The 14,190-nt window shown below is 52.4% G+C and overlaps 3 protein-coding genes across 3 annotated transcripts; 1 reads left to right on the top strand and 2 right to left on the bottom strand.

Moving 5' to 3' along the window:
- Positions 1–5,217: 5,217 nt before the first annotated feature.
- On the bottom strand, positions 5,218–6,144 carry CGCA056_v011628 (uncharacterized protein; the record flags this gene model as incomplete). The annotated part of the gene is made up of 1 exon (XM_037326874.1): positions 5,218–6,144. The coding sequence occupies one exon, from the start codon at positions 6,142–6,144 to the stop codon at positions 5,218–5,220; it is 927 nt and encodes a 308-aa protein (XP_037174793.1).
- Positions 6,145–6,965: 821 nt separating this feature from the next.
- CGCA056_v011627 (NAD(P)H-hydrate epimerase) lies at positions 6,966–8,333 on the top strand (the record flags this gene model as incomplete). The annotated part of the gene is made up of 7 exons (XM_037326873.1): positions 6,966–6,977; positions 7,029–7,137; positions 7,197–7,262; positions 7,318–7,412; positions 7,776–7,872; positions 7,939–8,125; positions 8,231–8,333. 7 exons carry the CDS (start codon positions 6,966–6,968, stop codon positions 8,331–8,333), a joined length of 669 nt encoding a protein of 222 aa, XP_037173810.1.
- Positions 8,175–8,632, bottom strand: CGCA056_v011626 (uncharacterized protein; the record flags this gene model as incomplete). The annotated part of the gene is made up of 3 exons (XM_037326872.1): positions 8,175–8,327; positions 8,404–8,503; positions 8,559–8,632. 3 exons carry the CDS (start codon positions 8,630–8,632, stop codon positions 8,175–8,177), a joined length of 327 nt encoding a protein of 108 aa, XP_037173812.1.
- Positions 8,633–14,190: the final 5,558 nt, after the last annotated feature.

Below are 14,190 nucleotides of genomic sequence, written 5' to 3'. Positions count from 1 at the left end.
TTGAAGATCAGAGAAATGCCACAGATACAGTCACAGGACATGTGGTTTTCTAACCCCGAATATTCAAGTACCTTTCAATTAGAGCCACGCGTAGACTTTCGGGAGGCAATCGAAGGTGCAAAGACCGGCTGCGAACTGTTGATTTGGATGGCTGATCACCTTGCGACTCAATTCTCTCTCACGGGCCTAGCTGCCAAAGTCGATCAAACCTACGTATTTGGCTTGACTGGAAGTGGCTCCATGCCAAGATTTAGGCTACTTCTCTCATCAGAAGGTTCGCAAATTGATCTGCCACGCTCACGGTATGACAACGAGGTACTGCTCGATGGCTGGACAACTGGGGGTAAGTAGTGGAGTTTTCCCAATGTTCATCTCATACGAGAGATCCTGTCAATTTCTTAGTCCGAAATTTCGCCTCAATCAATGCTGTGTTGCTGGTGTCGCCAGCATCATACACCCTCGCAGCGTATGAGGATCTCATCGACAGCGAAACTGACACTCTATTGATAGATAATCCAGCTGCTAGCATCGTTCATCAAAGGCCATGTGAATCTAACAAGGCATCTGCTATTTCTCGCGCGTTTGCTCTGCAGAATTTCAAGACCTGTTTTCATACCCATGCCCAATGTCGATCTCAGCGTATTGGTGACTCGACCGACGACGCGCCCGAAATCTTGGAATTGTCTGAGGCACCCTCTAGGCTGCTATATATCGGACTGAGAGACGACAAGCTGTTTGCGACCTTGAAGGATACCCCTTCGATTTTCAGCACAGAGATCGGCCAGAGACTCTCAGCTGGTGGTTACGTCACGCTGTCGTACTGCTGGGGAGGTGACCAGCCTGTGAAATTGACGGCAACAAGCCAAGATTCACTGAAGCAAGGCATTGCCTCGACTGATCTACCCCAAACATTGTGCGACGCTGTTACTTTCTGCCACAGTATGGGCCTTGAATTCATCTGGATCGATGCTTTATGCATTTTGCAAGACAGTGATGAGGACAAAGGCAACGAGATTGCCAGAATGAGGGACTACTATCAGAAGAGCGTACTCACAATATGCGCCGCTTCCGCTTCGCATTGCGCGCAAGGACTATTTGACATCAAGCGACCATCATACGGAATGGGTCCAATCAAGTTGGCATTCCAGCCAGCTGACGGGAAGCCTGGTCACATCTTCTTATCCACAACACCTGATCCGCAACCGGAGGTACTGACGACTCGAGGATGGACTCTGCAGGAGTCTATGCTATCACGAAGAATGGTCATATTTGCCCAAGACCAACTCTACTGGTCATGCCAAACGAGCTACTCGGCCTGCTCGGGCGTCATGATCAACCGGTCTTTCGGCGGGCCCGAGAGCCTTGTGGACAACATCTACCCAATCACGACTCTCTATGAGCGACCTCTCCAGAGCCAGTGGGAGGCAATCGTCAGGAATTACTCCAGACGCCACTTTGGATTTGCCGCAGACAAGCTCCCGGCAGCTTCTGGTTTGGCAAGCGTCGTTCATGACATTGCCCGAAGCCGAGGTTTCGGCAAGTACGTTTTCGTCGCAGGCTTGTTCATCGACATGAACCAACCTCATTCCTGGGCGGATGAGTTACAGTGGTGCACTCGTTCTATAGACGCTAGCCGTTACGACGACTACGTCGCTCCGTCATGGTCATGGGCGAGTGTTAATGGTGCCGTTCACGTGTATCCCCGAGGTGTCCACAAAGCTCCCCGAGAGTCAAGTCCCCCATTCTTCACCATCGAGGACTACGGCATCACTCTTGTTGATCGAAGGATACCCTACGGCGCTGTTTTTAATGGCTTTCTCGCACTCAAGGCAACACTGCGTAGATTTCATGGAATGGTATCACTGGATGGCATTGACATCATCTCCGCGTTGGAAGATGCCACACGGGATGATCGTCCCAGGGAAAGCCAGCTGCAAGCAATTACCAACCCGTACTTGGAGATTATCGCAGATACTAGAGAGTCCCAGTCGCTGATACAGGCGAGCTGTGCAGATACAGGTGTTTTTCTCCTGCGAATGGGCCCTGCGAGTGGTCTGTTAGTCACAGGCCGGGGCTTGGCGGAAGGGTACCAACGACTCGGGTATTTCGAAGTGCAAGAGAACGAAAAGGGTGGCAAGTCACTAAGCAAGTCTGCAGAGGCAATGACGGATCTGGTCTTTGAGCAGGAGCAATTTCAGAGCATCTTGTTGATATAGGGTATTGTCTTACAATCTAATCGCACTCTCGGTCCATATCCCCCCATTCATCAGGCTTAGCTAGGAGTTATCCGCCCAAGTAGCAACTTCCATCAAAATTACAAGTACGATGACTTAGGTTGAAGCCTTTGTGTGAGATATTGATGGAGGCGATACGCCACAAATTGTTCTGTCAATGCCATACTGAAAACAGTCTTGGTTCTTTCCGACGACTGCCTGTTGCTTTACGATCCCCAATTCCGGCGCTGATAAAGACCTTTATTTTGATGGATACTAGCGCTTTGCTGCTGGCGGTTTAAAGTCTGATAAAAAGCGGCTGATGAACTGGATGGCCTCTTTTTGAAGGGGTTCCGTGCAAGGTTGTAGCTTCTGGCCCAGGAGATCATTCCCGTAAACGCCTTTTAGATAGAGGGCTACGTTCTTAAAACGCCGAGGGCTTGTGCGTTGCTGAACAACGAAACTAGGGAGAGATGAGAAGGAGTTTTCAAGTTCGTTGAGGTATACCACTTACGATTTGACACTGGTGGGAGACAGAAGCTCCCGAACATCCCTGGAAAACGTGGCATAGGGATTGAAAGTTTGCGATGTTATGGAAGCCTCCCAAGCCCCTTGGGGTGAATCTTTCCAATGTGCTGTGTGTACCCAGTATGGTGTTCCGGATCGAGACAAGCTCTCGTTGTCCTCTTTTCTTTCAGCATTGTTCCAATCTAGGCCTTTGTAAATTTCTCTTGGGAGGTCCTTTAGCTTTATCCAAGCGTCGATAAAAGCTTCCAATTTCGACTCTCCAGGGATAGACAACCGAATACCTATAATCCATGAGTACTCGACTGGCCAACAAAGAGCCGACCGGATCATGTATTCAAGTTGATTATCTTCCATGCCATGAACCACCCTTAATGTCTGATTTTCTTTTCCGCTCCGGACATAGGTATGATACTCAATTCTGCTGACGCATGTGGTTGGAGCATGACCTAAAAGCCGACTCAGGTCTTTGCGAAAACTCCTTTTGGTGGTAGTGAGCGGGCGTGATTTTAGCGAGAGTGACTCTTTCTCGCATTGCCCTTCGGCCGTGTTGTCGCCATATTTGGGAAATAGATGGCCCTCAAACTCTTCTGGAAGGCTGGCGACAATAGGGTTTTCCGTGACTATGAGCCATTTATAGAGATTGGTAATTTTCGCGAATTCGGGTTCCTTCGCTTCCGGAACCGCGTGACTGGTACTGGCCACTGCAGGAGCCCGGGCCCATCCGTTTACAGAAGACAAGTTTTTACCAGTCGTATGGTTTCGTGCCAAAACATCAAGCCACTCGTGTAGGAACGTGGTGTCTGGGGTCTTTTCTTGGTGCTTCTCGACTTCCGCTGCCATCTTGCAGTCGCTAGCCAAAGCTTTCGCTTCAGGCTGATTATATTGGCTTGATCGACAGTACTTCTCAAAAGAAACTAGGTATGCCTTAGGAATATTCGGAAAACCAAGTATTTGAGCTTCTCGGATCAATAAATTTCTTGGTTTGGCTGGGTGGAATAGACATGGCTGGCAATGTGGAGATTTTGTACTTGGAGAAAACTGGGAAACCTTTTTCCATTTAGTTTGAGGACCATTCAGGCTGCTCAAGTAGCAAATTGGGTTGAACGGGTGCTAGCTGAGGGCTTTACCGAGTGTCTGCCTTGTGTCTGCCTAGTGTGTGGGTGCCTCGCATGTCCACTAACCCTGGGGGGCAAGCGCAGTATCAGCTGATTGTATTTACACAAAAGTCTAAGATGCTATTACTTCTATGATTTTCATGTTATCGGTCGTTACGTGTGTGTAGAAATCTTAGTCGCGCGGATTATATCGTACATACACCTGCTAGGCTGTGCTCTTCGATATTTATGTGGCTCTACGTCTACCTGCTAACATTCAATGAGCATTTACTGAGCCTTAACTACTAACCCTGCTTATTCCGAGAACCGCGATATGCAGGGCAATCTCTTAGTAGCATAACGCCACTTTCCATGTACATCAATTGAATCGCGACTACTCTGGTTGAAGACATGCTAAAAGCTATGCAAGTTCCTTCGAAATTCGTCTGATTCCATCTCAAGCCTTTCGCAATGTCGTGAATCATCTGCTGCCAGTGATTACTTGAACCTGAAGATCAAATTCACTGAACTATGCCTAGAACAAATCAAGTGAATGAATAGAGAGTGGTGAGGATATAAGACCTACATTGTCTAATAACTTTAGTTGAAGACACGGCATTCATGAAGTGTGCACAAACAAAATCGCCAAGAGTCCGATACAGAGATACTAACCTAAGACACAAATGGATTACAGGGGATATTACGGAAAGGAGCGCCAAGAGCGCATCCAGCGGGAGCAGCGGGAGCAGCGGAGTATCATCGCTCGCGAAGAACAAGAGGTTAGTACCGACTCCCAGCTCATGATCTCAACAGCGTGAGAATTACAGACCCCTTTCCCTCTGTTGTATTCCTGAAAACACCACGCTGACGGTGCATATTTTGTTGAAGAGGCAGGAACGCGAGCGGAAACAGCGAGCACGCACGCGTGAGATGAGGCACTGTGACGCCAGCGGTTCTATGAAATGACACAGCAGATCTAGAGCCATCGTCGGAGTAGGCACTTCGTAGAATGAGAGCACAGAAAATCAAGTGCACAGTACATCAAACTTTAGATTGACTCTTGGTGTTACCATCTTGCGCACCTTGTCTTTGAGCATTTCCGAGCAAGCATAACTTATCATTGGAATTCATTTAGCAATGTCGTAAAACCATGAAGGATGTCTTCAAATCCAACATAGATTAAATTAGGACTTCTTCTTAAACAACAACTCGTTTTCTAGGCACCTTGGGCCAAATAGGCTCGAAAAGCCGACAAGTCTCCATATGAAGATCTTCGCTCCAAGGTTGGGTACTATGGTTCAACCAATCGTTTCCAAACATACAGTCTTTTTTCGACAAAACGACATATTTGAACCCTAGATCGCTTGTACGCTGGTCGACTGTCAGACTGTGATGATCTCCATTAGCGCAACAATCTCCATGACGGGTTCTTGGAATGGTACTTGCGTTCGGCATCGGGAAAAGAAGCTGCGTGGGTCTTGGGTCATGGCAGACAGGTCATCGACGCTCTTGATTCTCGTCAGCGCGTACCAACCAGGGTCATTTCCCGGGCCCATCCACTCGATGTGGTGCTCCCAATACCCCTGCCGACGAAACAACTTTTCATAATCCTTTACTCTAGCGTCGTCGGTCCATTGAATACCCTTCTCCAGCTGCTTTGGAAGGTCCGCGAGAAAGAACGTAATCTCGCTGTATAAATAGGGGTCGTCTTCGTCTATCTCGCACCGAGCGTACAGCCTCCATTTGTACTTGGAAAGCCAGAGTCCTCCGCCGGTCCAGCCTGACATGGAACTCGGAATTATTTGTTCGACCTCTCCCACGTCGAGCCCGTCGATTATGCGCAGTGTGCGCTTCGTAGCGAGGTAGTAGTGGTGCTCGACCTTTTGAGCCGTGTAGCTGGGGAGCCATGCTGAGATCATGGAGATCAAGTCGTCAATGTTCATGCCGTCTTGGCCGTCTTGGGGCCGACGAAAGTCATAGTTGGAATCCCTTGGGTATGAAGGGAAGAACTCTCTTGGAACTCTTGAGACTGTGGTACGGTTGTGTCGGGCCCATTCCATCAAGCCGTCGCACGCCCTTTTATGATCCTGCCTAACCCATGCGTCTACATCCAGCATAGGGATGGGTTCCTTCTTGGCGAGCTTTGATAATGCGTCCGACGCTGTGAAGCAAATTTCGATAACTTTGCACCAGAATTGAACATAGGCAGTGGGAAATGGAATGATGCGGATATAATCCGTTGAGGACAGCTCTCTGTTAACCCGATCTGCATCTTTGGTTGCAGTTCGCCGGGGCGCGTGGCGTGTCATGGCGACTGACGTTTGAGGACGGTCTCGACTAGAATTGTGAACAGTCGACTTTTTGAAGGGATGGACGCGAGCCCTTTTTATGTTTTGTCTTCGTACGTGTATTTAAGTCTTGCATTTTGGTAGGCTTGAATCAAATTGGAAATATTGGAAACGCCCGCAACCCGGATGACTATGGCGCTAGATATATCATGTAGCAGTCATGCGGGAAGACGTTTTGAGCTTACGACAATAATACCAAGCCATTGCTAGCTTTTAACACTTTATGATGCTGTCGCTATACTATGAGGTATCTTACATTGACATCGGGGCCGTCACGAACCGGTTCGATCAAAAAGTTGGAGCCCAGATCTACCTTCTTGTTAAGCAAGTTGGAGTCCACCCAGAAGCTTGAAGGGGGTTCACCATGGGGAAAACTCCCTATCATCTCAAGCAGTCAAGCTTATGATAACTTACTGACAATCAAGCGATAAAAAAATGGCATCAAGATTAATGGAAGGACTGCAATGTCCAATATCAACAGTCTCCTGTGACGGGCCGTATAATACCTGGCACCGTGCCAACGATAGTCATAAACTGTGTGGGGCACACGTTGACCCCCGAACCGGCCTCCGCCCGCACCTGCCCGGGCTGTGGCGCCGTTTGATTCGTCGCTGACCGGAGCATGGCCCTGACGAGTCCGATGCGGAGTGATGTCAGTCGCACGTCCCTTCCCGTCATCATCCACACTTGCTGATCTGACAAGCCAAACCACAGCTCATCACTTCAACGTCACACCTCTCGCATCTCATCCACAAAAGGAACATCACGAAACGTCCAGCACCATGGGCTTGAAGGTAAGCACTGCTGGCAATGCTACACTTCGCGGTGCTCACAACGGCGATCAGACACTTTCAGCAAAGGCGGCAGCGGCTCTGGACAAAGAGCTGATGAGCACTGGTGCGTTCTCCATCGACCAACTGATGGAGCTCGCCGGTCTCTCCGTCTCGCAAGCAGGTCAATGAACAGCCGCTCGTTACGCGTCGGTCGGGACCAACCGCTGACGCCAAGTCCAGTGTACCTCGTCCACCCGCTCAGCAAGGGCCCGAATGTTCTTGTTGCCTGCGGGCCTGGCAACAACGGTGAGCGTCACCTGCACCTCGCGCATCCGCGATATAAGCTTATTGCGCATCATAGGTGGTGATGGTCTAGTCGCCGCCCGTCACCTTCGTCACTACGGCTACAAACCCAGCATTTACTACCCCAAGCGGAGTAAGAATGAACTGTACCAAGTGAGTGAGGATGTATCTATCTTTTGTCTATCTCGTCATTATGAGTCGTGGATGCATAATACATTGGGGAGCAAGTGCTCCTTTTGGGAACGTTGCCAACACACTCTATCAGCGACTCCTCGTCGTCGAGTCTTTTCCACATCGCACATGATTTAAGATGCTTTTGCTTTTGTGAGAATCTCTTCCACCTACGCTTCGCTAAGCAAAGTCGCACAAACCTTTCATTGTGCTCGCTCCTCCCCCCGAGAAAGAAAATGGCGGCATAGTTTGCGTGCATATCATGCTGCCCGTACAATAGAATCCCCCCGGAAATTTTTGTCGGGGGCTTGCCGTGCATCGGATTGTGGCTAATCGTTTTCTCAGCGACTGGCGCAGCAGCTGGAGGACCTGAACGTCCCATTTGTGAACGACTTTCCCGCGGCCCTGAAGACGACAGACCATATCGTGGATGCCATCTTCGGTTCGTTCAAGAAGTGCTCTTTCTACTGTTGACTGTCGTTCCGCGCGCCTAACGTCGTGATCTCAGGATTCAGCTTCGCTGGCGAGGTCCGGGAGCCCTTCCCGGCGGTGATCAAGGCGCTCGAGGAGACGAAATTGCCCGTAACTTCAGTTGACGCCCCATCATCATGGAATATCGAGGATGGCCCGCCATCATCTGGTCTCGGCAGCTCTTTTCACCCGGAGGTACTCGTCAGCCTGACAGCACCTAAGCCGTTGGTGAAGCATTTCAAGGGACGACACTTTGTCGGAGGAAGGCATGTCCTAAGCTCGAGGAACCCCAAAATTAAGAAACTTTCGCAAGCTAACCTTGGGAGCAGATTCGTTTCGCCAGGTATTGCTGAAAAATACAACCTGGACCTTCCACAGTACGAAGGCATCGACCAGGTGGTAGAAGTGGACAATAACGGTCAGAAGCTGTAAATAAGGTTAGTTTTACCAAAACTTGGGACATTTCTCCCGGCGATTTTGACAAAGACACATGCTTGCTTACTTTGAGTTTCTTGTCGTCCAGAGGTAGTTGTCTAAATGACCAGACAGCCTCCCACTCGGCTATTTGGACAGACAGGACTTGGACATCGACCGTCGAGCATCTGCATTGGGCGAACTACAAGACCCTTGGGACACTCCAGAAGGGGAGGATGGTATTCGTGGCAGAAGGCGACATAGACGAGGTATAGTCTCCGACAGACTGGACAAACAGATTTGTGCTCAACGCACATGAAAGCCGAATGAACAAGTTTTCGCGCTTCTAGGAAAGCGTCGTTTTTCGGTGATGGTCGTAGGTGGTGAAGGTGATGAAAACGCGGGTAGTTGTTCTGTGTGCTCGGAAGAGGGCAACATGGAAGTGTAACTATTCCTCGTCAAGGCAATGGATAACAAAGCGGATGACAATTGGTGGAGGGACCACCAGGCTTGATGCTGCTGCTGCTGCTGCTGGCCGCTGGTGTGCCGGACTGGCGGCCCAAGTGTGGCTGATATAAAGAGCAGATGTGGCTGCTGCCCCCCGGCGAATATGCCGGTCATCCAATGGGACTGAGGAATTCGTGAAAGAATCGCCACACGGTCGGTTCCACAGGGACCCTTGCCAGGGCCGGAGCGTTTTTAACGACTGACGTTGTGACGAGGGTGCCGGAGGATCTTTCTTTGGTTGGTAGATGCAAACTGGGGGGGGGGGGGGGCGTTGACGTTGGACGAGGGGGGGTTCAAGGGTGTGTGGTGAGGCGTGAACCACTGAAGAAAGCCTGGGCCAAGCGTGCGTGTGAGCAACGGCTTTGCGGGAGGGCTAGGGGGTAGCGGCGGGGTGTTTAAAAATCATGGGAAAAAGAGAGAGGTGATAGGGGCGAAAGGTGAGGGAAGGGAAAAGAAGGGGAAAGGATGGGAGAAAGGTAAAAGGGACCCGTGGCGACTCGAAACGACGTGAAGTGACGGGAAGGGTCTAAGGAAGGGGCTTTCCGAGGGGGCAGGGCAGAGAGGCAGAGTTGAGGGTGAGTGAGAGAGAGGTGAGGTGGATAACAAGCCAACGCAACGGTGCGGAACAGAGCGACAGAGAGCGAGGCAGAGTCTAAAGAGACTGATGAATAAGAATTTTGATTTGTCTAGTTGGGTGTATTTTGGTGCGTCCCATATCCCATTCTTTTTTACGACAATCCCAGTCCGCGACTCCCCTCCCTTCAAGCCGGACGGACAGGCCAGGTAAGAAGGTAGAGGGAGGGTACGGGAGGGACAGCACGAGGTACTCGAGGTACAGAGTACATGGAGTAACAGTGAGTTTAGTCAGGCAAAAGGCAAGGACAGACAGGGTACGACAGTGTTAGCCTGTTAGGTGTGTCGAACAGCAGTGAATAGGTAGGGTCCTAAGGTAAGGCAAGGTAGAGAAGGGCAGAATTCCCCCATCCCCCATCTGCAATCCCCAGGCCCAGGGACTGAGGGATTCCGGGCTGGGCTTGGGAGGGAAATCAGGGACCCAGGGACCCAGGGAAAGCATGGACTGGCCACTACCACTCACTATGTGAGGTAAGGTTCCTATGGGTACAAAGAGCAAAGCCACAATCAATGACCTCCAATTGCCCAATGCTCTCCAACAGGAGGGGAATTGAGCTGGTGAGGGCACCGAGTGGAGGGACTGGAGGGACTACTATGTACTGTGTAGAGGGCGGGCTCAGGGAAGTTATTTGATGGGGCAACTCTCCAACTCCAACAGCTTGAGGCAGCAGACGAAGGCCAGGAAGTCCCCATTTGGAGCCTTTGGGGCCCTACCGGAGCAAATGCTCCTCGTACCCCCTGTGACAGGACCGAGCGGCAAGGCAGCGCTGACGGGGCCGCATGGAGCACTGCGTGGCACTACCAAACGGAACCCGCTTTTATTTCTCTGTCGAACCCGAACGGAATCCACCGTCAAGCAGAGGACAAGCCACCCGTTTTTCGCAGTGCAGTTGGGGTGAGGTGCTGCTGCCGTTCCGTGGCCAGTGTCGAGCGTGTGGAGAGTGGTGTCACTCGGTGCCGTGAATGGGTGGCAGGTGCAGGTGGCGCTACTGACGGGAAGGAAAGAATGAGATGCGCAGGTTCAACGCCACTGCCCATTGTATTTGCCCGGAACAATGGTCTTGCCATGAGGGCACCTTGCGCTTGCCGTCTGCTAATTAAGCATGTACCGTGTCGGAATCGTTGCATTGTTCTTTCCCAATTGGAGAAAGCCCAGGAACTAAGCCCGCCTCGCTCTTGCCCACGAAGCAATTGCGATAGCAACAGAGGGAAAGCACGGTTGGCCTACCCGTCGCCTGCCCAAGGAAGGAAGCCAGCCGTGCCGTACTTGTAGAATGGAAGGAAGGGTCCAACAGGGATTCAATGCGAAAGTAGCAGGTACATGTGCCATATTCGTTCGTCGCGCCTTCCTCTTCCTCTCAACTGCGGAGTACGTATCCCCCAACTGCCCACCCCGAGATTCCCATCTGATCAGCTTCCGCGTGCCGTACCTGACTGTTCCCGGCCTTCCTTACCTCACCTTGCTTGCCCGCCGCGCCTCGTCCGGTCAACCTTCCCTCCACCTTGAGGTCCTATCTTCGTTCTCATCATACTTTATCGCACGTCTCCGACAGCTTTGCCCATCAACCGACAACGCCAGCGGGGTCGAAACTTGTTGCTTCGCTCTGGCCGCTTGCTATTTTCCTCCTACCCTCTCCGCAGGGTCCATTCACAGACGAGTCGTGCTACTCTGCTCGGTTTCCGACCCCCGGGGCACTCCGTTTTGAGGTTCCCATCCCCGTGTCGGAGAGAGAGAAAAAAAGGGCTTACCTTCGTCAGTTCAGGACGATTAGCTCCGGACCGCCAGGGCAGGGAGACAGGGCATCAGGGCAAAAAGTGGCGGAGAACACACGACGACGAGCTCGATATCGCAATTCAACCCGAAAATCCCATCCGCCCCGCGCGGCCTTTGATGTACCCAGCCTATCCTATCGCCTTGTCGCATTTCGCTGTCAATCCGTCAGCTCCCTCCCCCCTGCCCTGTCGCTTCCTCATGAGCCGACCCGGTCTGTAGGTGCAAACACCACGTCATAGACAACCACAAGCTACACCACAGCTTCAGCCCCGTGGGATGGCAACAACGAGCCCCTCCTGGCACGGTTGGAGTCAGGACTTGAAGCTCAAATTCTCCGACAAGAACAAAACCACAAAGTTCTCGAACCGTCAGCGCCTTAATTGGATCATGGTGGCCTCTACTCGGCAGGCGACGACTTCAAGAGTACATAGTAGCCAGTCCAGCTTCCTCGGGCGTTCCCGACACAGCCAACAATGAACGCACCATGTCATTGACGCAAATGGCGTGGGGCCGCACAAGGCAATCGTGCTGGGAGCCCTTCGCCTGAGGAACATGAACATTCACATAACGTCAAACAAGGAGAGACTCCTCCAGGCAGGCCACAAGGTGCACGAAACTTCTGGTGGCTTCGAGAAAGCAAAATGGGCGCGTCTGGACCCTGTGGCAGCTCTGGACGGGAATGCCATCTTGGCCTCCCGCCAGGAGGAAGCTAAAGCAGCCCTGGTGGCGAATCACCTTCCATTGGCCCCACCAACTTGAGGCTCATTTCCTGGCTACCGCCCGCGCATGTGGCAGCTGGTGCACGACGGTCGCTGAGGCCATGCGCACCGCAGCTATTGGACGAGCCCGGCAGCCACAGTTGCCGTGGTTGTGGCCCGTCAGACTCTGCGATCTCCTTCACAAGACCCTCAGTCAGGGATCGCGCCGCTTCCTGGAGAAATCTCCCCACGCTGTTCCGTCCCAACCACGATTCATTGGTGCTTCATCAACCCCTAGCTCCCGAATCGCTGTGTCATTGGCCACGCGCATCCGTGGAGAACACTTCTTTGCAATGCCTCACCCACACTGTGCTTGGCGGTCAGCAGCTCGGCATCAAATCGCAGCCAGTCGCATGTTTGCTTTAGGGGACTCTTATTGCACACCCCCGCCCCGCCCACTGCCACATCCCTCTGTGGCTAAGGCAGGCGCGCTGCCAGGTGCCAGCCTCTTTCAGTTGCGCCTGCCTAGCTAGTTGTTCCATAGTCGGGAGGGTCAACGTGGCGGATAACGGTCCCTTCCAACCAGATTCGGCGGATTTTGGCCCTTGAGATAAATGATGAGGCCTCGAGTGGGTATTCCAATCGAGCTGGCGAACATGACTGGAAGGCTGCCGGTGGTCCCAGAAGGGCGGATAACGATTTGGGTTCAAGATACGGAGTATCGACGTTCAAACGAGATGCAACCGCTGTAGCGGAGCGGGCAGGCAGTACGAGCAGGGTATCGCAGACTTCGCAGTTCTGCAATTTCTTGCGTGCTACAACTGCTTAACGAAAATGGTCAAAATACCCCGGTACCCTCCCCGCCAGCTCGACCCTCGCACCCGGTCCATCATCATCTTCCCTGGAGAAACACCTCCGCCGTCAGCTCCTCGTCTCGACTCACGTCATCATGGATGGCAGTGGGCACACGAATCTGACCGTCACGGCTCGCATACCCGCTGTCGACACCCAACGAGATTGAGTTTTACCGTCCCAGCTGTCCCGGCCGTGTGTTGACTAGAGTACAACGACACACCCCGGCCGAATGCGCCCGTGGGCCTCACGCTCGAGTCGTGCTGAAGTTTTCGAGATACCGCCATCGGTTTCTGCATGCAATTCTGTCTGCGTGTGTTGTTCTGATAACCGACAGCTGGCTCTGGCCCCACACCGAACCCCGCCTACACAACAAAAGGGGGCTTTGGTCTCCTGCAGCGCAGTGAGTGTTTGCTGCATCCTCATCCTTTCTCATGTTGGGCCACGACCTTGTGCCTTGGCTTTCGACCAGCGGCGTTCCTAGGCGGCGTTCTAGGAACACTGGATGCCGGGCAATTATCTCCGGTGCCGCTCTACGACACAGCGCCGCTTTGTCCGTACCGGCGACACCTCAACACGGGCTCCCGGATCCCAGTCATCCTACCGACAGCAGCAGATATCAATGGTCCGTGTCTCGGAGCTGGCTCCGTCCCGACAGCCTCGCATGAAAATCAGTGCCCTTCTTGGAGACACCGTCTGCCATCCCACGGAAGCCTCAGCGGCGGTAACCACTGAATAAGCCAATCTTTTTGCGACTCGTCTAGATGATTCTAGAGTTGAGAATTTCGGGCAAACCGTGCTGATCCTTGCCGCTTGGGGCAACGCACGGCGATGGTATCGCAATAAAATTTTGATGGTCGCATGCCACCCTTTGCCGCAGGGGCAGCTGCATAGCCCCCTCCGACGCTTCCAAGGTTTGAGGGCATTCGCACATTCATCCAACCGGTGGTATTGCACCGCTCCGCTACAAGTGCTCCGGCCGGAGGCGACCTTACGGCCGACGGCTACGCACGTCTTCGGTGCTAATTAGTGCACGCACCTGACCACGAGGATCATCAGTGACCAAAAAATGCAGATTTCATGATAATCGTTTGCCGTTGTCGCCTGATTGAATCGGGAGCGACGACACTCGGCCGGGTGTTTCGCGAAGATTCCAGCAATTTGGGGATCGGGTGGGGTGGGGTTTTGGGTTTGCGTCAGACAAGACGCGCCGGGGCTGCAATAACCCCGATTTTGGTTCCCGACATGCATGCGATCATCAGTGACTTTTGCCAGCCGTAAGTGAGGGGTCCTGAGTTAGTTCTGACAACGAACAATGGTTTTGACGGTTCTCCGCGTGGCATTGCTTATTCTATCTCAACTCAGCGGCAGAGCGGCCCGAGCGATATCTCCACGATGTACTCCGGTGTAC

The sequence above is a fragment of the Colletotrichum aenigma genome (assembly GCF_013390185.1).
Source record: "Colletotrichum aenigma strain Cg56 chromosome Unknown KSG_Cg56_contig08, whole genome shotgun sequence".
In the NCBI taxonomy this organism is placed as follows: Eukaryota; Fungi; Ascomycota; class Sordariomycetes; order Glomerellales; family Glomerellaceae; genus Colletotrichum; species Colletotrichum aenigma.
Note: the sequence above shows the minus strand (reverse complement) of the source record. Positions and strands in the feature narration are given on the sequence as shown.